Here is a 23469-nt window from a genome sequence, read left to right as displayed (position 1 = left end):
GGGGGTGTAGCTCGGAGGTCAAATGCCCCTGGGTTCCATCCCCAGACCCGCAACAAAGAAACAAAAAGTCTGGGCTAGTTCCTACCCTGGCCGAATGTCACCAGGAGCCTGCGGCACTTGATCCCTTGGGGAAATGCTTACCCTTCCCTCTTCGGGCTGGGCTGAAACCATGACAACGGCTGATTCCTGAGCACAGTTACACAGAATAACAGCTGGCGGAGCCCAGACATGCTCCAGCGGGAGGACAGCGTGGCCTCCTGAAGGGTGCTGAGCACAGTCTCCTCGGGTGCTGATTTGTACTGTCCCTGGATTCTTAGTTTTCTCCAATGGCTCAAGTGACCCGTGGGACAAGTGATAATCTGGACGGATGCGAGGGTTACACTCATTCAGCGTTCGGCCCCCCGCGCTGCCCTGGGCTTGGAATTCCAACAATTCTCAAAAACACAGGCACCTGTGCTTCCAAACTAAATTTGCTCACTCCACAGCCTGCGACTCCAGGCAGCTGCTGATTCTGAGGCCCTGACACAGCTAGCAGCTCTCTTTCTGGGTCAACATCCAGCTTTAGGAGGCTGAAGTGGCTTTTATTACAGTGGAATGATGTGAATGATAAAAGAGGCCCTGCAGGTGGGTATCAGATTTTTCCCTACCTCCAAAAAAGGCCTTCCTCTGAAGGTGTCAGGTCCTTCATGGTGACCCCAAGGAAGCTCTCCTACAGGGTTAGGGTAAACCAAACCTCAGGAGAGCTTTTTATGTAAACAAAGATTGCTTAACCCTCTTTGTTAAGCTTTCCTCCAGCACCCATTTTTATAAGCAGGAGAAAGCATTGCAAAGCTTCTTAGTTAAGTCAGGCATGGCTACAGGTACATGCCTATAATCCCAGTACTTGGGACGCTATGACAGGAGGATTGCAGGTTTGAGGCCAGCCTCAGCAATGTAAAATTCAAAGTGCTTAGAAACCTAGCAAGACTCTGCTTTAAAATAAAAAAAAAAAAATAGTGTCGGGGGTATATCTCAACAGTAAAACAAACCTGGGTCCAATCCCCAGTACCACCCAAAACCAAACCAAACCAAACCAAACCCAAACAAAACCAACGAAAAAGAAAAGCCCCCAAACAACCTCTTAGTAGCCTTTGGGATCAACAGTCAACAGAAGCAGGACTGATACAAGGAAGATTTGTTTTCAGAGGAGAGACCTTTTACTAAGGGGAACTTAAAGGGCTAATGTGTGCTTCCCATTTCATGTTACACATTATAATAAAGCACTAATGTGAATATTATCAGACTGTATTATTTATTTGTAGATGGCTTGATGGAACACCTGCTACATGCCAGGCACAATTCTTGGCATAGCTCTTTCAGAAATACTCTCCCTCATGGAGCTTTTCAGGAAAAAGTATGTCTTAAATTTGTGTTTTGAAAATGGAAATAGGTGAACTCTCCCACGTTAGAATAAAAACCCCGACAGACCAGCAATGCATAAAACATTCAGAGAATACAGAAATATGCAGAGAAGTTTTTTTTAAAAAAGAATAATATTGTACATCCAAAGACAATGTAAACAGAATGAAAAGTTACTGATAGAATGGGATAATATATTTCCAAATGCTCTATCTGAAGGTATATTAATAGTCCAAATATAAATCCTAAAAATTAGCAACAATAAAAGCAAACAATACAATTTAGAAGTAGTTAAAGACTAAAATAATGAATCTCCAAAGATTTTTATATGACCAATAAACCCATGAATAGCACTCATCATCAAGGAAAGACAAATAAAAACTATAGTGAAATACCACTTCCCATTTGTTAGGATGAGAAGTTTTCAATAAGTATCAAAAGTCCAGTTAATTCTATTGCACACATTACATTTTATGAGCTATACCAAGAGCCACGTATTTCAACAGGAAGTATTTAATCTGACGGTGAGAGCATCTTGTCACTTTTTGATCTGTGAAAGCACATTTCATCTCTAACAACCAACTAAAACATAGCAGGACAAAAACACACCTCACTTAACGATGCTTTGTTCTTTGCACTTCAGTGCGGTGATTAATCAGCAACAGTTAAGCAAGAGCATAAAGGAAGATGGAAAAAAAAGGACGAGGCCGGATTGGAATGCGGGTGGCAAAGGAACAAAGTTGCCATGACTGGACTTTTCCATTTCAAGAAGAAAAATAAAACAAAACTAACTCATCCTGGGCGGTGGGTTCTGCTAGGAAACCACGTTGATTCCTGGTAAGAATTCAGAATCAGATGGACTTCCAACCTTATCTTGAGGGCACGCACACGCTCAGACCCTTGGAACGCGCAGGGTTCTTCCACCTACCTGGGATTTTAGGGAGGAAATGGTGTCTTCAAGTTCTTGCCGTAGAGACGCTGGCATCAGCCCTTTGAATTTTGTCTCATATTCTTGTCGTATGTAGGTTATCTGAAATAGAAACGAGCAAAAGTTGTCTTTTTTTTTTTTTTCTACAGAAGTGAGTATTTTGGATTTAAGAAATTCCAGATTAAAGCCGGGCACCGTGGCACATGCTCATAATCCCAGTACTTGGGAGGCTGAGATAGGGAGGATCACAAGTTTGCAGCGAGCCTCAGCAATGTAGGTTCTCTGCAACTAAGTGACACACTGTTTAAAAATAAAAACTAGGCCGGGCGTGGTGGCGCACGCTTGTAATCCCCGCGCTTGGGAGGCGGAGACAGGAAGATCGCGTAGGTTTGAAGCCAGCCTTGCTGGCTTAAGAGGCCCTGTTTCCAAATAACAAAAGTAGGTCTGGGAGTGTAGCCCGGAGGTAGAAGGGTTTTCAGGAACCCCAGTACCACCAAACAAACAAACAAAACAAAACAAAAAAGCAACAACAAAAAAACAAAGCAAAACAAAACAAAAAAACTAGGCTGGGCGTGGTGGCACATGCCTGTAATCCCAGTATTTGGGAGGCTGAGACAGGAGGATCATGGTTTGAGGACAGCCTCAGCTACTTAGTGAGGCCTTTGCAACTCAGTGAGACCCTGTTTCAAAATAAAGAATAAAAAATAGGGCAGGGGCTATAGCTCAGAGGTTGAATGCCCCTGGGTTCCATCCCCAGTACTAAAATAAAATAAAATAAAATAAAATAAAATAAATAAAAAATAAAAAATGAGTCTGGAGGTATATCCGAAGGTAGAAGGCCCCTGCATTCCATCCCTAGTTCCACACACACAAAGAAAGAAATTTCAGAATACCACCTATTCATCACACAGATAAGTTTGCTATACATTGGCAGACATAAGACAATAAGGAGGAAATAAAGAGTTAACACAAACTGCAAACTACCCAGCTTGACCTTGTGACTCTGGGAGAGAGGGTGGTTCTGGCAACACCACATTATTTCCTTAAAATTCTAAAAGTTGACACAACTGTCGATCTTTTTTTATTATTTTATTATTTATATTTTTTATTATTTTATATTTATATTATTTATATTATTTTATTATTTTTATTAATTAATATTTTGTGGTGCTGGGGATGGAACTCGGGGGGCTTTCTATCCCCAGGATAGACCGCCAGACCTACTTTTTAATGTTTTATTTGGAAACAGGGCCTCGCTAAGTTGCTGAGAGCCTCACTAAGTAGCTGAGGCTGGCTTCAAACCCATGCGACCCCCCTGTCTCAGCCTCCCAAGCGCGGGGATTACAAGCGTGTGCCACCATGCCTGGCTCCATCTTTAAATTGCCAGAGGTTAGCACAACTCTGGGCATATCATTAAGTAACATCCTCCGGTCGGTCTCCTCCTCTCCCCTCTTGCGTGGGGCACACTCCTACGCTTGGCCCTCCCTCCGTCCAACGTGAACTCGGGCCCTGGGCTCCTGGCCTGCCTTTGCTTGGCTCCAGCCCCGGCAGGTACCTATGATTCATCTGGTCATGAAGATGTGATTGACGGAGAATCTGCACAGCGTGTCTCAAGCCTCCTCTACCCAGGTGGACAGACGGGCGGCCATGGGGAGCTTCCCTGGCTCCTAGGTCTCCTGCCTCCTGAATCCCGTCTCTAAAAGCTAAAGAGGTGAGTGAGGGCGGCGGGAGCGAAGCCTCTGGATGAAGATGAGCGCAGGCGCCACATAACTGGGAGAGAGAAAGCGTGGTGGTGACGGCAGTTGCTCTGAGCGCCCTTCCTCTTAGTCTGAAATGTCATAGAATTAACTACTTCTATTTTTTGCAGATCTGGGGATGGAACCCAGGGGCATTCAACCTCCAAGCTACACCCCCTGCCCTATTTTTTAAAATTCTATTATTATTATTATTATTATTATTATTATTATTATTATTTGTGGTACTGGGGGTGGAACCCAGGGGCTTTTCTACCTCCGGGCTATACTCTCAGACCTATTTTATATTTTATTTGAAAACAGGGTCTCACTAAGTAGCTGAGGCTGGCTTTGAACCTGCTCAATCCTTCCTGCCTCAAGCATGTGCCACCCCGCCTGTTTTTTTATTTTTATTATTCTTTATTTTGAAACAGGCAATCCCTGTACTTGGGAGGCTGAGTCAGGAGGATCACGGTTCACAGACAGCCTCAGCTACTTATGAAGCTCTTTGCAATTTAGTGAGAACTTATATCAAAATAAAGAATAAAATATAGGGCTGGGGGTATAGCTTGGAGGTAGAATGGCACTGCACTGGGTTTCATCCCAGTACTGCAAAAATAAAGTTACTGTGTGTGTGTGTGTGTGTGTGCGCGCGCACGCACGCGCGCGCGTGCACGCGTGCTCATGTGTGCATGTGCGTTTATGACTATAAGTTACATTCCAGCCTTTTTAAAATAAAACATAAAACAAAGTCTCACTAAGATTTAGCTGAGAATTTTGCTAAGTTGCTGAGGCTGGCCTCGAACATGTGACCCTCTTGTCTCAGCCTCCCAAGAACTGAGATTATAGGTGTATGCCACCACACTTGGAAAAAAATTAGTTTTTTAAGTCTCAGTTTTTCTTACACAAAATTGAAAGAGAAAAGGAATCCATCTTCGTAATTAATTTCATTACTAAAATCCCGTGGAAAGTGTTCTAAGCTATGGATTTTCCAATTTTTGGCAAAGGGCTTTTTTTGAGATATGCTATAATTTTCTGCATTATATCTAAATAGAAAAGGAAATAATGAGAAATGATCTCTCCCACTGATGTCAAGGCTTTGTTGATGAAATCTCTGTTGTTTCTCCTATCTGTTGATCTCTCTCACCTTCTCTTCTTGGACTTCCTTCCAAAAGCTACATCTACTAGCCAATTCAAATGAAAGGCAAATTCAAAGCAAAACACTTTATAAGCCAGACTTTGGGCCAACATTTATCAAGGCTTCATATGACATTTTCCTCCTTATTAGTCAATAATAATTGGAAACTGGATCTGCAATTTTGAGCTCCTGCTCTCTCTCTCTCTCTCTCTCTCTCTCTCTCTCTCTCTCTCTCTCTCTCTGTACTGGGAATTGAACCCAGGGGACATTCTACCTATGAGCTACACACCAGGGTAACTCGCCAAGTTTCTGGGACTGGCCTTGAACCTGTGATCCTCCTGTCTCAGCCACCCAAGTACTGGGATTACAGGTGTATGTGGATTCTCTTGCTCTTTGAAAATAGACTCAGAGCTGGGCATGGTGGCGTATGCCTATAATCTCAGTACTTAAAAGATTGAAACAGGAAGTTCGAAGGTTTGAGGCTAGCCTCAGCAATTTTGTGAGGTTTTGTCTCAAACTAAGAAGTAAAAAGGCCTGAGGGTTTAGCTTATTGGGAGAGTATCACTGGGTTGAATCCCTAGTACCCAAACAAAAACTAAAACAGTTTCCAGACTCATGCATACTCTATTCCTTATATCCTTGTCTGTTAGGAATTTCTGCCCAGGGCCTGTATGTCTGAAAGACAACGTGACTGGGTATAAAAAAAATCAATCTCACTTCTTTTTCTCTCAGACCTTTGAAGATATTTCTCCAGTGTTTTCTGACATTGCATATGGTTATACAGTCTGAGGCAAGGCTGATTTTTTTCCATGTTGAATGTGATTTTCTTTTTCTGCTTAAATGCCCACATAATTTTCTTTTGCTTCACTTCAGTAACCTTACTGGGGAATGTTTGGTATTAATTATTTGGAATCAAATTTTCTGAGACATTGTGTATGCCTTTCCTATTTTTAGACTCCACTGTTTGAATAGAAACTTCTGATTGGAAGAACTGTCTGTATTCTATTATTTGAATACTTAGTGTACTGTTTGTTCTCATCTTCAGGTATACAGGTTTTGCATATGCTGACTCTTCTTTGAAGATCTCCCATAATTACAATTCTCTCAGTGATTACTTCTGCTTTCTTATTATTTTACACATATGTTATGTTTTCATTTCATGTTGTGTAATTTACTTTGGTCTGATTCCATCGCTCCTTGGATTCTTTCAGATAGGATTTTTCTATTTTTATTTCTTGTAATGTGGTTTTTATCACTATCATCTTTTGCTTTTGTCTACCATTTTTCTTAAGCTCTGAGAGATCATTTTTCATCTCATCTGTTGACTAATATCATCTTTTACATGTAGCCCTTCCTTCCTTCCTTCCTTCCTTCCTTCCTTCCTTCCTTCCTTTCTTCCTCCCTCCCTTCCTTCTCTTTTCTTTTCCTTTCTATAACCCACCAGTTTCCTTGCAATAGAAACATAGATATGTGTGTTTGTAAATACTTTGACACTGTAGAGAATTTTTTTCATAAAGAACTGTCATTTGTCTTACCTTCCCCTGTTTCTTGAGCAGTTTTCCATTTGATAGATTGCTTTATTTGGTACTTGCTTACATGCCTTCCTTTTTTTCTCTTTTAATTTAGCGAAGGCCTTACACTAGTTCTTTATTCTTAAAAAAAACACACACACACAACACACCTCATTTTTGAATGAAACCAGCTATTTGCTGCGTGTTGGGTGGGGAGTAAGCTGGGCCCCGCCACAGCTATGATTTGGTGGTGCCGTCTCCGGTGCCATTCCACCCAATCTGTCACTTCACTTGCTCCGAGGGCCCATCTGCCTCTGTTTTCAAGTGCTGCAGAGGTCACGGCCTTGCATTTAAGCCTCTTGGTTCGTGCTCCCGGCTTCTCCTAACTCTTCCGCCGCCTCCTCTTCATATCTTCCTCCAGCAGGAGGCCAGGCCAGGGATGGTAGGAAATTCTGTGACAAGGCTGCTCTTCTTCACCACTCTCCCCACCATCATTTTTTAAATTTAGCATGCTACATCTTCCAACTTTTGCTGAGGACTCATGCATTTTTACTTCCTGTCTACTACTTTATTCTTTGTTTTTATGATTTCAGTGAATCTGAGGGAACTCAGAATGAGATCCTGGAAAATGTGAAATCACTTCACCTACGAGTGAGGCTTCTAATCAGGGAAATATGACTACTCTGAATTCTTAAGGCCAAATCCTGAATCCAAAAAATCAATCTATCAAGCAGAATCTTGTTACTTTAATAAAGTCATGGAAAACTTTAACCAACGTGTTTTTATTCTATTTATGAGGTTACTAATGTTTATTGAGTGCTTTCTATGCCAGATATAATCCTAAGTGTTTTATATGAATTTGGTCCTTCTGAGGACCCAATGAGGTAAGCATGGAGAGGTAAGGCCACAGTTTGAACTCAGGGGTGGCATGATTTCTTTTTTTGTGTGTGTGTGGTACTTGGACTGAACCCAGGGGAATTCTACCTCTGAGTGACACCCCTGGACCTTTTTATTTGTATTTTATTTTTTGACACAAGGTCTCATTACATTGCTGAGTCTTGCTATGTTGCCAAGGCTGACCTCAAATCTGGGATCCTCCTGTCTTAGCCTCCCGAGTACTGGGATTACAGGTATGTGCCACCATGCCTGGAGGTAGTGTGATTTTTTAAGCACATATTATTATCCACTATGATCTATAGTTTCTTAACTAATCCTTTCAAATGTCAAAATGTTTCTTCCTCACCCAAAGAAAAAGCCAGCCAGGACAGCTCTGTGCAGCACACACTAGTGTGCTCTCCCCAAACATAACAGGGGATGGCGGGATGTATAGCTCCATCCCTCCAGACACCAGCTGGTCATCAATCTTTTTTTAAATTACATTGTAATGTTAAAAATAGAGTTAGGACGATTAGGAGGGAGGCAAAAACAACCGGGTTATCAGAGACCACTGCTTTATTCTGACATGACCCGGCACCCTCCGGGGAGTCAGCCTGACGGGCCACACATCTGAAGAGTTGCGCATAGTCCTGATCAACCAGCTGAGTCACTTGGCAGACCACTGATGTTTTATAGGAATGCTGATTCTCTCCTGACATCTGTAGTCTCGCGACTCTGGAGTCTTGTCTCGCGATGTTTGGAATCTCATGACACCTGGAGTCTCATGATATCTCCGCTTCTGGCTTCCAGGGTTCCGCCTTCTGTCCCTGCTGAGGGGGTCACGTTGGGGGTGGGGGGACCCGACCTATCATACATGACAACAGCTGACTGTAGCGTATTCCCTATACTTGCCCACTGCTTTACATTCTAACTTAGTAAGGGTTTAAATATGAGACCATTTTTTTAAAATCTATATAAATGTGATGCACCTATAAAGCCAAGAAATTTTTCACTAATTCCCCTAACTAATCATGCAAGTTAAAGACAAACCAGTGAAGGATATATCTAAATTTGCATGGCACAAAGATCAAAACGGAAGGAAAGAATTAGCTTATGTCCCTTGGCGTCACTCTCGATTCCTGCTACTATTGTTCCACCCTCTGACCTGGGGTGTTTGGAGGGAAGTAACGAGGGGGCGACAGCCTCCAATCACAGACTCACTGCAAACTTCACTGCTACGCAAAGCGCTCTCCTCCTCACATGCCCAGAGCTGACTCCTGGGCAACCTGGCCTCACAACAGACTGCGGAGTGAGACAGGGTGGGATGGCCTAAGCTGGAGGTTCTCTTAACTCATCATCCCGTTTCTGGAGAAAAATTTCCTCAGTGTTCCCCCTGGAAGCCTGCCTCCTTTAAGTGAAACAAAACAAAACAAAACAGAAGGGTGCAGTGATGATTTTACTTCCTTAATGTGTCTGCATTTGATTCCAGTGTCGGGGGCAGGGTGTGGAGGGAACAGTATCACCCACTTTGGGAAACTCTGAGTAAGCGAAGGGTTTGATGAACATGCATCTGTTGCTATATATCTTTTTTTTTTTTTTTGGAGGGGAGGGGAACACTGGGGGTTGGATCCAGGGAAATTCTACGTTTGAGCTACACCCTCAGCCATTTTTATTTTCTATTTTGAAACAGGGTCTTGCTGAGTTGCTGACGGTCTCATTCAACTGCTGAGGATGTCCTTTGGTCCTCCTGTCTTGGGAGGACTGTAATCCCAAGTACTGAGATTATAGGCATGCAAAACCATGCCCAGCTGTTATACATCCATTTTATTATTAGACTTTAACATTACATTTTATTAGCATACAGTATCCTATTTTACCAACGTGTGGTATCTATCAAACACACAATTATTCAAAGGCTGTTTTGGCCTAGGGACTCCCGGAAGGAATTTCCAGGACCATCGCCGTGGCTAATTGCCATCCTGTTAGCTTCTCTCACCCCCTGGAAAAGCACTGTCTGCTCATCCACATTCCTCAGGTGCATACACCCAGTCAGACTCCAGCTTCCCTCTTCCACCGTGATGAGCTCTCTCTCCACTTCGCTTTACCTTGCTCCTTAGCAAAATCAAATTTGGAAACGTAGGACATCGTAACAAACCACACTGCTGTCTTGAATCAAGGCCCATGGAGGCTGAGGGGAAACGGGGCATTGATAGCTCAAGGCCCTGTGACCAGAGATGGCTGGCTCAGCCCCACTCGGCGGCCTGCCTGCCATTCCCTCTAAGACCGGGCTCTGGGAGAGCTCTTTAACTGTGAAGTGGGCTGTGAAGACAGAGAGCATCCCTAACAGGAACTATGGCAACCAAGTCGGACTTCTCTCTCATATAATCAGACAAATACCCATTTGCATAAGTCAGAGAGTAGGATGGGCACAGAACCTAACTGGAGCCCAGAGGGTTCTGGAGATAAAATTCAAAGAGTTGGAAAAAGTGAGCCTTCAAAATCTCTAAGTTTATTAAAATTATAGAAGGGAGAGCTAAGACATATTTAATGATGCTTCTATTTGAAAAACACGATCACTTTGTCAATATGTCAAAACTAGGTCAAAATATGTCCACCTTCTGCTGAATAATAAAATAAAAAGTTAAGGCAGCGTGATCTGGGCGTAGTGGCACATGCCTGCAATACAAGGACTTGGGAGGCCAAGGCAGGAGGATTTCAGGTTCACAGCCCGCCTCGGCTACTTAGTGAGGCCCTCAACAACTTGGCAAGACCCTTTTTTTGAACAATAATAATTAAAAAAAACAACAGGGCTAGGGGTATAGCTGTGAGGTAGAATGCTCCTGGGTTTAATCATGAAGGTTTGTACAAAGGACTGTCTCCAATGTTAGGTTCCAGTGACCCCCAGGGGAGGCCGGCCACTGAGTCTCCGGGGCCTGTACTGCGGCTGTCCTCACCCCGTCTCTGTTTGGTCATTTGTTATCACATTCCGAGACAAGGGTAAAACAGTCTAGGAATACGAGTGTGCGTAATATTACTTTACAAAGTCCAATAAGCCCTTTGGGGGTCAGTTCATTAGAGGAAAATAGAGAACTGAGTAAGAACTGAGTAAGAATTCTACTCATACTATCTTTTTTAATTGTTTCTTTTTCTATTTGTTCTTGGAGATTGAACCCAGGGGTCCTTCTGAGGTATAGTCCCAGCCCTTTACAAATTTTTTTTTTTTTTTTGGTGGTGGTACTGGGGTTCCTGGAAGCCCTTCCACCTCTGGGCTACACTCCCAGACCTATTTTTATATTTTTTATTTTTGGAAACAGGGTCTCCTAAGCCAGCACGCGCGGCTGGCTTCGAACCTGCGCGATCCTCCTGTCTCTGCCTCCCAAGTGCGGGGATTATAAGCGTGTGCCACCACGCCCGGCTACAAAATTTTATTTCACCGGGTGTGGTGGTGCACGCTTGTAATCCCAGCACTTGGGAGGCTGAGATGGGAGGATTGCGCAGGTTTGAAGCCAACCTCAGCTACTTAGTGAGACCTTGTTTCCAAATAAAATATAAAATAGGTCTGGGAGTGTAGCCCGGGGGGTAGAAAGCCCCTAGGTTCCATCCCTAGTACCACACACACACACACACACACACACACATAAATAAATAAATAAATAAATAAATAAATTTTTTCTTTTGAACCAGTATCTTGCTAAGTTACTGAGGGCCTCGCTAAATTGCTGAGGCTGGCTTTGAACCTGCGTTCCTCCTGTCTCAGCCTCCCAAATACTGGATTAAAGGCGTGTGCCACTCCAGTGACTTCATGTTATTTTTAAAGCTTTCTCCATTTCCCCATCAGGGCCACCTCTCATCTTGAACTTGGATGGCTGCAGTATTGGTATGTTGGCTCAGTTTTTTAAACGGAGTTTACTTCACCTTCAAAATCAAAGTCGTCCTTGTGTCTGAGGCCCTTGGGGCCCTGCACCGCCAGGCCCCTCATCTCTCACCTCCTGTCGCCAAAGTTGCCTGGCCTCCCAAGCTCTAGACACGCTTTCTTTCAACCCCCTGGCCGAAAGCCTGTGCTTCTTCTCACACACAGCCTTTCTAGATGTTCTGATTCTTGTCTCCGGGGGTTTTTCCACCACATCCCTCGTGACCTCTAGATACTGGAGGCTACTTTGGGGCCATGTCCGGGAGGCGTGGAGGCTCTGGGTAGCCAGCAGAGAGAGCGTGTCCAGGCCCTGGGAGGCGGGTGCAGGGGCAAGGCGAGCCATAGCCCTGGTGGGTGGGCAACAGCCGCCCTCACCAGGAACCAGGCCTGTGCAGCCCGCCTCCAGCCACGGTCCAGGTTCCTGCCACACTGCTGCCAGGAGCAACTCGAAAGCCCGGTCCCAGCTGCCCTGGGACAGCCGCGGGGCTCAGCCACAGGGCCTCAGCCGCCCTCGCTCACCACGCTGGGGCTCCATGCTGCTGCGGGGCCACCGAGGGGCCCAGCTTGCTTTGCCGGCACGTGATGCTTTTCTTGTTCGTGTTCTCTTGATATTTCATCATTGTTGAATGTTTGAAGCAGGGAGTGCTCCTCATAATACAACCCAGTAGAGCCATCCAGTAGCAAAGGGTAGGGAACCATGACACGGAACAGTATTGGAAAGAGCAGCGGCTGTTGGCGCATGTGGACGGAGCTGGGCAGTGCCCTGACCTGTGTGCCCCGAGCCGCACCTCTCCTTCCTTGGCAGGAGGATGGGGTTAGGACTTCTCCAGGCTCTTGTGAAGCTTAGATGACTTAAAACGTGTATTGTGCTTTACAAAAGTTGCAATAGTAAATGTTCATTACCATAACTTAATGGTGATTTTTGACATTTTTATATTGTCATATATCTATATTATGAAATATATGTATATATTCACATATACAATTTCATCCATATATATTCATACATATGATTGCATATAGCCAGTCCTGTGTCATTACACATTTTTTGGGTCATTTCTAATTATTTGCAACACTCTAATTTGAGGACTCCATTTAAACCACTTTTTGTATTTTTCAGTATCTAGTGACTGAGAACATACATAATGATGAAAACCTTCTAAAAATTGAGAAATGATTTTAAATGAATTTGTGTTCCATAATTAGAAAAAAAATGACCATACATAGATACATCTGAAACAGCAGTACCTATTTACCAGGCTATGTGTTGGTATGTGTCTCAGCTAGTCTGACCTGCTATAACAGGTGTCATAGATTGTGTGTGTGTGTGTGTGTGTGTGTGTGTGTGTGTGTGTGTGTGTACGCATGTATGTGTGTACTAATATTTATGTCCCACAATTCTGGAGGTGCAGGTCTGGGCTCAGGGCGCCAGCATGGCCAGGCATGGGCTGCGTTCTCACGTGGCCTTCCCCTGGCGTGTGCACTCTGGCCCCTTCTTCTCAGGAGGGCACTAATCCTATTATGGGGCCTCACCCTCTTGACCTCCTCTGAACCTAATTACCTCCCAAAGGCCCCACCTCCAAATACCAGCACCCTGGGGATTAGGCTCAGCTTATGAAGTTTTCTTTTTGGGGTGAACCTGAGCGCTCAGTCCACAGAAGCATGAGTACAGATTCTTATAGATCCCTGCCCACTGCTGGGGAACCATTACTCTCTGCTAAAGGACTGGATTTAAGGGAAGTAATTCTCTCAGCCCAAAACTCTCTACAATTTCTGGATTCCTACCAATTAGAAATATATGGGCTAAGGAAAAGCCAGGCATGATGGTGCACGCTTGTAACCCCAGTACCTGGGAGGCTGAGACAGGAGGATCTCGGGTTTGTGGACAGCCTCAGCTACTTAGTGAGGCCCTCCACAACTTAGTGAGACCCTGTTTCAAAATAAAGATTAAAAAATAGGGCTGGGGGTGTAGCTCAGAGGTAGAAGGCCCCTGGGTTCAATCCCTAGTTCTGCAAAACAATATATATTATAATAAGTATATTATATTGAGATATAATATGCAAGCTATTAAATTTATTAATAATTATTATAACTAATATATTAATATATAAATATAAGCTGGGTGTGGTGGCGCACGCTTGTAATCTCAGCATTCGGGAGGCTGAGACCTGGAGGATCACGGTTCACGGACAGCCTCAGCTGCTTAGTGAGGCCCTCTGCAACTCAGTGAGACCCGGTTTCAAAATAAATAATAAAAAATAGGGCAGGGGGTGTAGCAGAGGTAGAATGCCCCTGTGTTCCATCCCCAGACCCCCCTCCACATAACATATATATATATATATATATATATATATATATATATATATATATATGTATATATGGGTTAAGAGAAATTCACAGATACTTCTACTCACTGTAGACTGGCTTACTAAGGACTGAGCTATCCTAATACCCGTTGAGCTGCATGTCCTAAATCGAGCAGAGTTCGAGGGGTGAGGATGTCGCGGGGCAGCAGGTGGGAAGAGGTGACCCTGGCACACAGCAGCACTGTACCGGAAGGCGGGGTGGGCGGGCGCTGTAGTAACTGCTGGCCTGGAGCAAGCAGAGGCCAGAGGAGTCTGGGTTTCCGGAGAGGGTGGAGGCAGGGAGAGGTGGACCGGAGCAGCGGGTGTGCTCAGAGGGACAGGGTGTTAATGCAAACAGCAATGTGGAGGGAGTCTCCGAGGGACCGGCCTCTGTGTAGCAGGAAGTTTTGGCTTTGGTGCATGAGGGGAGTTGAGTCTGTATGGTGTATATGTCCAACTTTCTGGTTTGAAGAATAAAAATGAAAGACATCGTAGTAAAATAGGATGCAAAAAAAAAAAAAAAAGTGCCATGTGGCTGGAAAAAAAAAAAAGCACTGCCTTCTAAGAAATGTCATCTTTCCTGGGGTTAAGGTATGCCGTGTTGCCACAGCAACCACCAAGGAAGAGCCACCGTGAGAAGGCGCTGGCTGGCGCGGCCGCCTGGCTCCCATGGCTTCAGTCTCAACTATGAGCAGAAATGTAAAGTAACCATGATTTCCTTAACAATCTTTAAAATATTAATTCCTCTCTCTTCCATATAGTTTTATCTTATGATTCTTTCTTTCTGTCATTCTTTTGTGTGTGTGTATGGCACTGGGGATTGAACGCAAGGGTGTTCTATGTATGAGTTACACCCTCAGCTCTATTTTATTTTTATTTGGAAATAGGGTCGTACTGAATTGCAGGAGCTGGCCCCAAACCTGCGATCCTCTTGTTCTAGGCTCCCAAGTACTGAGATTACAGATGTATAATCTGTACTGCCATGCCTGGCTGCATCTGATGGTTCTTGATTCTATCTTGTGTCCCTTTTTATTTTGTGGTGCTGGGGATTGAACCAAGGGGAATTTTACCTCCAGGCTACACCCCAGCCCTATTTTTTATTCTTTATTTTCAAACAGGGCCTCACTAAGTAGCTGAGGCTGGCTGTGAACCGCGATCCTCCTGTCTCAGCCTCCCAAGTACTGGGATTACCAGCGTGTGCCGCCACGCCTGGTTTGGCATCCTCAGCTGAGTGCGCAGTTGGTGGGGTCCTCTCTTCCATGCTCATGGCTCCCACCATGAGGGAGCAGAGCTCACGGCCGAGGGCCCAGGGCCCTGCAGCTCGCTGATCAGCCACTGTGACTATGATGGTTTGGAGGGTGCCGAGGACCAGTGTCTGGGCAAGGTTACATTTTCAGGAAGAGGGGACAGTGCTCTGGTCCATAGAGGAAACGAAGGCTTGAGAAAGAGCATGGTTTGAATCTAGCGCTTTAATTGGGGTTAGATGGTCTAAAGTCAGCTTCGGGTAGCTCAGCAGATTCCCGGACACCAAAAAGAAAACGAAGGCCTGTGAGTCTACTTCTCAGGAATAACCACCACAGAAAAGGTGGGCAAGGGTAAGACGCTCGAGACCAGAAAGCCAAGAACAAACTGCCCACGTCTGCCCAGGAACCTAAGGCTCAACCGCCGGTCAGTACCGAGGCTGGACGTGCAATGATCAAGGGCGGACTGAAGCTGTGGAAGTCTGTGGGGAACACTTCCCTTCCTGGATAAAGATGAAGAGCCGGAGCCTTATGAAGCTCCTGTAGCAAGTGGCCGCAGGAGGTGCTCGTGCGGCGTTTCACAGGTGCACAACTTGGGGTCATCACTTAGCAGCGCACCTTGGCGTTCACGCTGGCGTTCACTCTTTGGTCTTCTGGACCCTGGACTCCACCCCTCCTTGGCGCTCGGGTGGCGTGTGACAAGGGTCTCAGTTACTGTCACAACACATCCCCGATGACTGCGTAGGACCTGGGTGTAGGATCCAAGATGGGTGCCCAGAGTCTCTGAGCACCAGAGACAGGCTCCGGCCCACTGGACCTCTCCCCCGGGAACGGCATTCTGGAAAGGGAGAAACTGGACCTTTTATCAGACTGTACCTGAAGTTAGCCATGTCCTGAAATTTTTCAGCCAGGGTTGAATTTTCTGTCACTTGTGATCCAAACTGTCTGAACTGAAGCAACGTAGGATAAGTGAAACGTTCACTGGCATTCATGAGAGATATGACCATTAGACCAGGGGTCTGCAAACTTTGGCCTGCAGGTCAAACCTGGCTGACCACCTCTTCTCATAAATTAAGTTTTACAGGAACACATTCATGCTCAATTGTCTATGGCTGTTTTTGTCTGATAAAGGCAACATTAAGTAGTTTGGACGGAGGCCCCAAGGCTTGCAAACCCTAAAACATTTTGTTTGGTCCTTTACAGAAACTTGGCTGACCCTCACGTGGACTGTGAGCTGTGCAGTCTGGTCAGTTCTGCCAGCAGCTGGACAGTGTTTGCTGATGAATCAATGAATCCAAACCTCCGAGCTTATGACTGCCGGTGGTGCCGCTCTTTGTCTTAGAATGACGGGATCTTGAGAAAGTCCTGAGTACATTAGTCACCAAAGCCTTCCCTCAACACTCAGGGCAGATTCCGTGGTCATGGCCCTGCACTTCTTAATCAGCGCCCTGCCTATTAATAAGTAGGCCGCTTCAAAGCTGAGAAGTCGGAGCAAACGCTAGGCCTACAGTGCTGCCAACATCAAAAGGACCGTGGCATCCCCGAAGGATGAGCGGGTCGCATCCACGCCGTTTCCTCCCAGGCTGCTTCTCGGCACGCGCTGCCAGGCCGTCTATCGGGCTGTGAGTGCACGACTCATACTTCTCTCCCGAAACTGAGCGCCAGCGCCCTTCTGGCTAGAATTAAATGAGAACCTTCGTGTTCTCATTTCTAATGCTCTCTCTATGACTACCACTCCCGTTGTGTCTTCTTTACTTAGGTGGACACACGGCATGAACAGCTCCTTTCAAGGAGGGCTGACCTGGTTCTTAAAGGACCACCCTCCACCCAGCAGCTTTGCGGCACAGAATGAGAAACTGAGGCAGGTTGAGGCACTCGTATGACCTTCTCAGTTTTGCCAGGTGCTTCTCTGGAAGGGTTTGGAGAAGATGGAAGGCTGCGGGAGGGGCAGGGTGAGCATCTCTTCTGTGGACAATGAGAGTGATGAGTCTGCTTTTGGTTGGGTAGATCCTGAAAAGGTAGTTCCCATCAGTGGAAATCCCAAACCTCCATTCTCCACCCTGAAAGATCTGGGATGGCAGAGAGGTGAGGTGAGTCTACAGGGCAAGGGATGGAGCGAGAAGACCAGATGACGGCTACCATTCGCTTCCAATGTCACTGCCACAGAGGGCAGAGAACCTTCTAGATATTATCTAGAACACTATACGCTAGAACCTTCTAGCGTATTATCCTAAGAGATCTGGGTGAGCAGCAATGCTATAAGAAAGGGAATTTAAGATGGGATTTTTTTTTTTTTTTTGTGGTACTGGGGTTCCTGGAAACCCTTCTACCTCTGGGCTATACTCCCAGACCTGTTTTATATTTTTATTTGGAAACAGGGTCTCTTAAGCCAGCGAGGCTGGCTTTGAACTTGCACAATCCTTTTGTCTCCACCTCCCAAGCGCGGGGATTACAAGCGTGCGTCACCACGCCTGGCTTAGGTGGGATTTTTTTTTTTTCAGGTCTAGGGGTGGAACCAGGGGCATTCGACCTCTGAGCTACACCTCCTGCCCTATTTTTTATTCTTTATTTTGAAAACGGGTCTCACTGAGTTGCAGAGGGCCTCACTAAGTAGCTGAGGCTGTCTGTGAACCGCGATCCTCTGGTCTCAGCCTCCCGAATGCTGGGATTACAAGCGTGCGCCACCACGCCCGGGATTTTTTGATCGATATATTACTTCCATTCTTAAAGCAAAACTGACAATAAAAGGCCCATGTCTAATCTTCAGTCAATGATCATTCAAAATATCTGATTCAGTCACAGATTTCTGACCTGGTCTGAGGGCATGTTCATAAAAGGCAAGCCACGACTGCTTCCTTTTCTGCGTATTTAAACTCTTGACAATTAGAAATAAGTTAAACCTCTCCCTCCAAGGACCAATTATCTCATGTTTGAGAAGGCGCATGTTGTCAAGAATGGCATTCTACACAACACACAAAATAGGAATACAAAGGTGGTCATTGTATCCCCGACACTCCCAGGATTTACATGAGCAGGGCCAATTAGCCCTAATGAGGACTTTGTATGTGAATCCCCTTACCTCCCAGCTAAGGGGAACAGAGACCCCACCACCTCCCAGCAGAGACTTCCAAAAGGTCACCGTCAACAGTCACTGACCAAATCCACGGATCGTCCACCTTCGCACAGCGCAGAGAAAAGGGCGTTCATTCATTTAAAAGTCAGGGAGTGTGATGTTATTAAAAGACTTTGTTTAGTTTTTTTTCTGAAAGAAAACACAAGCCCACACTTTTTTTTTTTTACATGAGATATAAAAAAAAAAAAAAAACGAGCCACATTAATACAGAACTGCCATGAACGGAGCCACAGAAGGGAACGGGACACATCTGTAACTTGTCGGTGGGACGATGGAGATTCTCCTAGAGGTAACGAGACGTAGTGTGTAGGCAGAAGAATTCATTCGCAGGGACTTTCTGGGTGCAGGGGAGGGAGAAGAAATTGCTGGTGGAGGGCGGGGCCGGGGAGCCTGGAGGTGGGGTGGGGTCTGTGGTGTAGGGACTGCCCCTCCTGGGTGTGAATAGAGGTTGTGAGTGAGGGGGGGGGGTTGAATGAGACACAGCAAGGTCAGCTCAAGGTCAGCTCAAGGCATCTGGGTATTATTCTGAAGAATAACAGGAGTGTCCAAGTTTGTGAGTGGAGATGGATCTGTTCTGATTTCCATTACATGGGTCCTGCTTCTTTAGCTGATCTCCACACAGCCATCTTTGTCTCTGAAAGGCAGACCTGTCACCCCACCGTTCCCGTATAAGACCACTTCACCGGGTCCTTCTACCTACAGGTTGAAGACAGCCTCCTTTGTACAGATCATCTGAGAACCACCTCGGGGTGATCTGAGCCTTCCAGACCTTGCACTCCAGGAACGACTTGGCATCTCCTCCCAAAGTCTCACACCCTCTTGCAGTCTGTGCCTCTGCCTGTACCACTGTGTCCCCTCTCTGCCTTTTCTTCCTCCCCAGCAGCTGGAGAACCGTCCTCCGTCCTCGAGTAGCTCACTGTGCAGGGCAGCTCCCCAAGGCAGTAGTCAAGGTCACCACACTCTCACTCAGATGCCTGGCTAGGTATTTTGTGCACCTAACAGTTACTACTGCTGTGATGATGACCACCGCCCTGACTTGATGCGCTCTGTGGGTTAGGGTTAGGGTTATACCGAACATTTTTGCATACATCATCCCACACATTCTTTTATGTCTCTCTCTTTTTTTTTTTTTTTTTTTGCAGGTCTGGGGAGGGAACCCAGGGGCATTCGACCTCCGAGCTACACCTCCTGTCCTATTTTTTATTCTTTATTTTGAAACTGGGTCTCACTGAGTTGCAGAGGGCCTCACTAAGTAGCCGAGGCTGTCTGAGAACCGCGATCCTCCGGTCTCAGCCTCCCGAATGCTGGGATTATAAGCGTGCGCCACCACGCCCGGCTTTTTATATCTCTTTACATAAGAAGAAATAGGTTTGGAGGAGTCACTGTCTTATCCAGAGTCATATATAGCTGTTTACCATCTGAGCAAGGACCCGTATCTAGGCCTTCCTTACCCTAAAGCCTCTGCTTTTACTTAATTATCACATAATACTTTATCATTGGTTTGTGTACTGCTTTCTCTTATTAGACTGCGGGTTTCCTGAGGCTAAGCTCTGTGTTTAACCGGAGATCAATGCTATTTAAGAAGTAAATAAGATTAAATCATTATTTCTTTGAAGTCTAAAAACAGTATATGGATTGTTTTTGCCGACAGAGGGGCATCTTCGCCCTGCGTGGGCTGGAGTGGGCAGGAAGTACACCACCGTCCCCGTCATCCCCGTGCCTCTGGGCTCCCTTGACCACCGCTCGAGGTGAGATGGAGACATGGCAGTCAGTTCCCGGTTCCCCTTCTATCTTCGAAAAGAGGCTGGGGTCTGCGTTCTTTATGAATCAGATACACTGGTAATGAATACTAACTTGACTCCATCTGTGCAGACGTCTGTGAAAGTACGATTTCCATTAGATACAGTTAGGAGAAAGAATCTTTCATAAAGGCAGGTGCCTTGTTTCTCTGCTTTAGACAGAACTGATGTCGCCTTCAGAGACCGCGCCGGGGAGAGGAAGAGTTAAGCGAGACCGAGCAGAGGCTTCGCCGTCTAATCTTTTTTTCATTATTATTTTCGCCAGCATGCTCTTTCAGGAATGTCTCCGTGCATTCTTTATAAAACTGTTGCGCAGGTCCTTTTTAAAAAAAACACATCAAACCAACAAAGGTCAAATAAAGAGCGGGCAGATTTTGTTCTTTTCGTTGAAGGCATTTCTTTAATATTAAAAATGTACTGCAATCTAGAAACAGATTCTAATGAGGTCTGAGAAGAATCCATGCTGGAGAGTAAAGAGACAAAGGAACTCTGCGGAGGGCTGTGCGGCCCTCATCGGGGATGGCTTTTTTCTCGACTACAATGGCAGAGGAAATTCACCATTTAAAATTAGGAAAAAGAGGGCCGGGCGTGGTGGCGCATGCTTTAATCCCAGTACCTGGACGGCTGAGACAGGAGGATCCCGGTTCAGCAGATCTGGGCCAGCCTTAGCTACATAGTGAGGCCCTCTGCAACTCGGTGAGACCCTGTTGCAAAATAAAGAATAAAAAATAGGGCTGGGGTATATCTCGGAGGTAGAATGCCCCTGGGTTCCATCCCCAGGACCCCTAAAAGAAAATACAATTAGGAAAAAGAAAGATAAAGGCCTCAGCAGTGTCACAAGGTAAAACAGATTACAATGGGAAATTTCAACTACTCCTTTTACAGATGAAATAAAGAGGATGTCTCTTCTTATCCAGGCAGGATTCTAGAAGGGTTGTTGCTGCTCTTTCCAGCCACCGCAAGCTGCTATCAGAAGAATCTTCCCGTGTCGCTGAGCGCCCGGGTTGGGTAACTAGGACTCCGTGGAGATTTCTTCCTTTCTCTTAAAACCAACGGTTGGCAGCAGAAACTCTGAGGCCTGGGGATGAGGATACTATTTTATCTTGCATTACGCTCACTTTTTTTTTTTCCAGCTTTGAGAAAAATCTGTTTTTCTCTTCCTTCTTTTGGATAAACTAAGTGAATCTTGCTAGTGGCTTGTGTGATCTCTGTCAAGTCGGGTCCTCCGAGTGAGGGCTTCTGTGAACCTAGGTTAGCTTAGACTCTGTCTCTTATAGCAAAGTAAACGTGTGACGAAATGGGAACTTTCCGAAGAGTACTGTGAGATTTCTTAGTCGACACACGGGACAGCTTGACTTGGCGAGGAGTGCGGGAGGGGGGCAGGGTGCGGGCGCTGCTGGGTGAGGACGAGGTCCAGGTGCGAGGTGCGGAGGGCGGCTGGTCTTAGGCACGGAGGCTGGTGGAGGACGTCTCCTGGCTTTGGGGCACTCTCTGCCTCATAATTTAAGCTACTTCGGCCAGTGGGATGGTAGAGGCCGGTGGTCCGGTGAGAAGCTCTTGGGATGGGAGCTGCCTGGAGAAGCCAGCCCACGCAGGCACAGAGCCCGCCCTTGCTGCGTCCTTGCCAGCGTGCCTGTCCGTGGCTTTCCTCAGCAATGTCGAGTGCCCGTGTTCACCAGAACTAGGCGAGGCCCCGTGCAGGACACGAAGGGTGATTTAAACCCTGTCTTCAAGGAAGAAACAAAATGATCTGACAAATACCATCCATCCGGCTACGGGGAAGCAGGGAGAGTGTCATAAATGTGGGGGAACAGACAGCTCTTTGGGCCTGGCTCTGCTTGGAGGTCTGTGGGCAGCCGTGGGGGGTCCCCAACCATGCCCCCAAGGTGGGGAGTGCTTGGGTGGCAAAAGAAAATTCCAGGTGAAGGAAAAAAGATGGACGGAGGGACAAATGAGTGTGGCCGTGGCCACTGCGGGGCTGAGCCCACTCAGCTGGGACAGGCTTGTGACCCCCAAAGCCCGTCCCCCACACCAAGGGAATGGGAAACGCCTGGCAGAGCTGGCTGAGGAGCAAGGACGAGCCGGTGTTTGGGGCTGGGGAAGATCACTCAGCTCTGAGAGGCAGCGAGGGGACCATTTCCCTCAGTCCAAGGCGCTCAGGATTCCCACTAAGACAAGGGTGGGATGAGAGAAGGCGGGCGGGACGCAGCGCCGCCGTGCTGGGTGGGAAATCACACGACTTGGTGATGAAGACGCCGAGGGGGCCGCCAAGGACTCAAGTCCAGCTGCAGCACCTTGGCACCTTGGCTCCGTGGCTGCCTGTCGTGGTCAGCGCTGGCTGCTGCACCACAGTACCAGAAACTCGGGCAGTTTAAGAAAAACACGCTATTTCTCACAGTTCTGGAGGCAAGAAGGCCGCCAGGGCGTCGGGCTCGGGCCCCTGCACTACAGATGGCCGCCTTCTCTCTGTATTCACACACAGCAGGAAGGAGCACGAGGGTTCTCTCGTGTCATTTCTTTTTTTTTTTTTTTTTTTTTTTGGTGGTACTGGGGTTCCTGGAAGCCCTTCTACCTCTGGGCTACGCTCCCAGACCTACTTTTATATTTTTGAAACAGGGTCTCTTACGCGGCTGGCTTCGAACCTGCGCGATCCTCCTGTCTCCGCCTCCCAAGCGTGGGGATTACAAGCGTGCGCCACCACGCCCGGCTTCTCGTGTCACTTCTAAGGGCACGGATCTCACCATGAAAATCGGCCCTCATGACCTCCAAAAGCCGATCTCCAACCGCTATCACATCAGAGGTCAGAGACTCAACAAAATCAAAATCCCAATAACGTCACCTCAATTTCTTTTTTCTTTTTCTGGTACTGGGAATTGAACTCAGGGAGCTTTATCCACAGTCCTTTTTTTTTTTTTTTTGTGGTACTGGGGATGGAACCCAGGGCATTCTATCATGGAACTATATCCCCAGCACTATTTTTTATTCTTTATTTTGAAACAGGGTCTCACTGAGTTGCAGAGGGCCTCACTAAGTAGCTGTGAGGCTGGCTTCGAACCTCTGCAATCCTCCTGTCTCAGCCTCCCCAATGATGGGATTATAGGTGTGTACTACACACCCGGCTATCCACAGTCCTTTTATGTTTTTACTTTTTTTTTTTTTTTTTTTGCAGTACGTGGGCTGGAACCCAGGGACATTCTACCTCCGAGCTACACCTCCAGCCAAGTTTTTATTCTTTATTTTGAAACAGAGTCTCACTGAGTTGCAAAGGGCCTCATTAAGTAGCTAAGGCTGTCCATGAACTGTGATCTTCCTATCTCAGGCTCCCAAAGGCTAGGATTATAAGCTTGCACCACCACACCTGGCTTATGTTTTTAAATTCTGAAAAGGGTCTTTCTGAGTTGCTTAGGGCCTCTCCAAGTTGCTGAGGCTGTCCTTGAACCTGTGATCCTCCTGTCTC

At 46.3% G+C, this 23469-nt stretch overlaps 1 protein-coding gene across 1 annotated transcript in view; it reads right to left on the bottom strand.

Moving 5' to 3' along the window:
* CEP112 (centrosomal protein 112) overlaps positions 1 to 23469 on the bottom strand; it is a gene marked incomplete at both ends in the record, with an annotated part of 477771 nt that overhangs the window by 2049 nt on the left and 452253 nt on the right. Inside the window, one exon of the mRNA XM_080714112.1 lies at positions 2327 to 2428. Coding sequence (XP_080570238.1) covers positions 2327 to 2428 — 102 coding nt within the window. The remainder of the gene's footprint in view (positions 1 to 2326; positions 2429 to 23469) is intronic.

The sequence above is a fragment of the Muscardinus avellanarius genome, assembly GCF_963383645.1.
Source record: "Muscardinus avellanarius genome assembly, chromosome: 16".
Taxonomy (NCBI): Eukaryota; Metazoa; Chordata; class Mammalia; order Rodentia; family Gliridae; genus Muscardinus; species Muscardinus avellanarius.
Note: the sequence above shows the minus strand (reverse complement) of the source record. Positions and strands in the feature narration are given on the sequence as shown.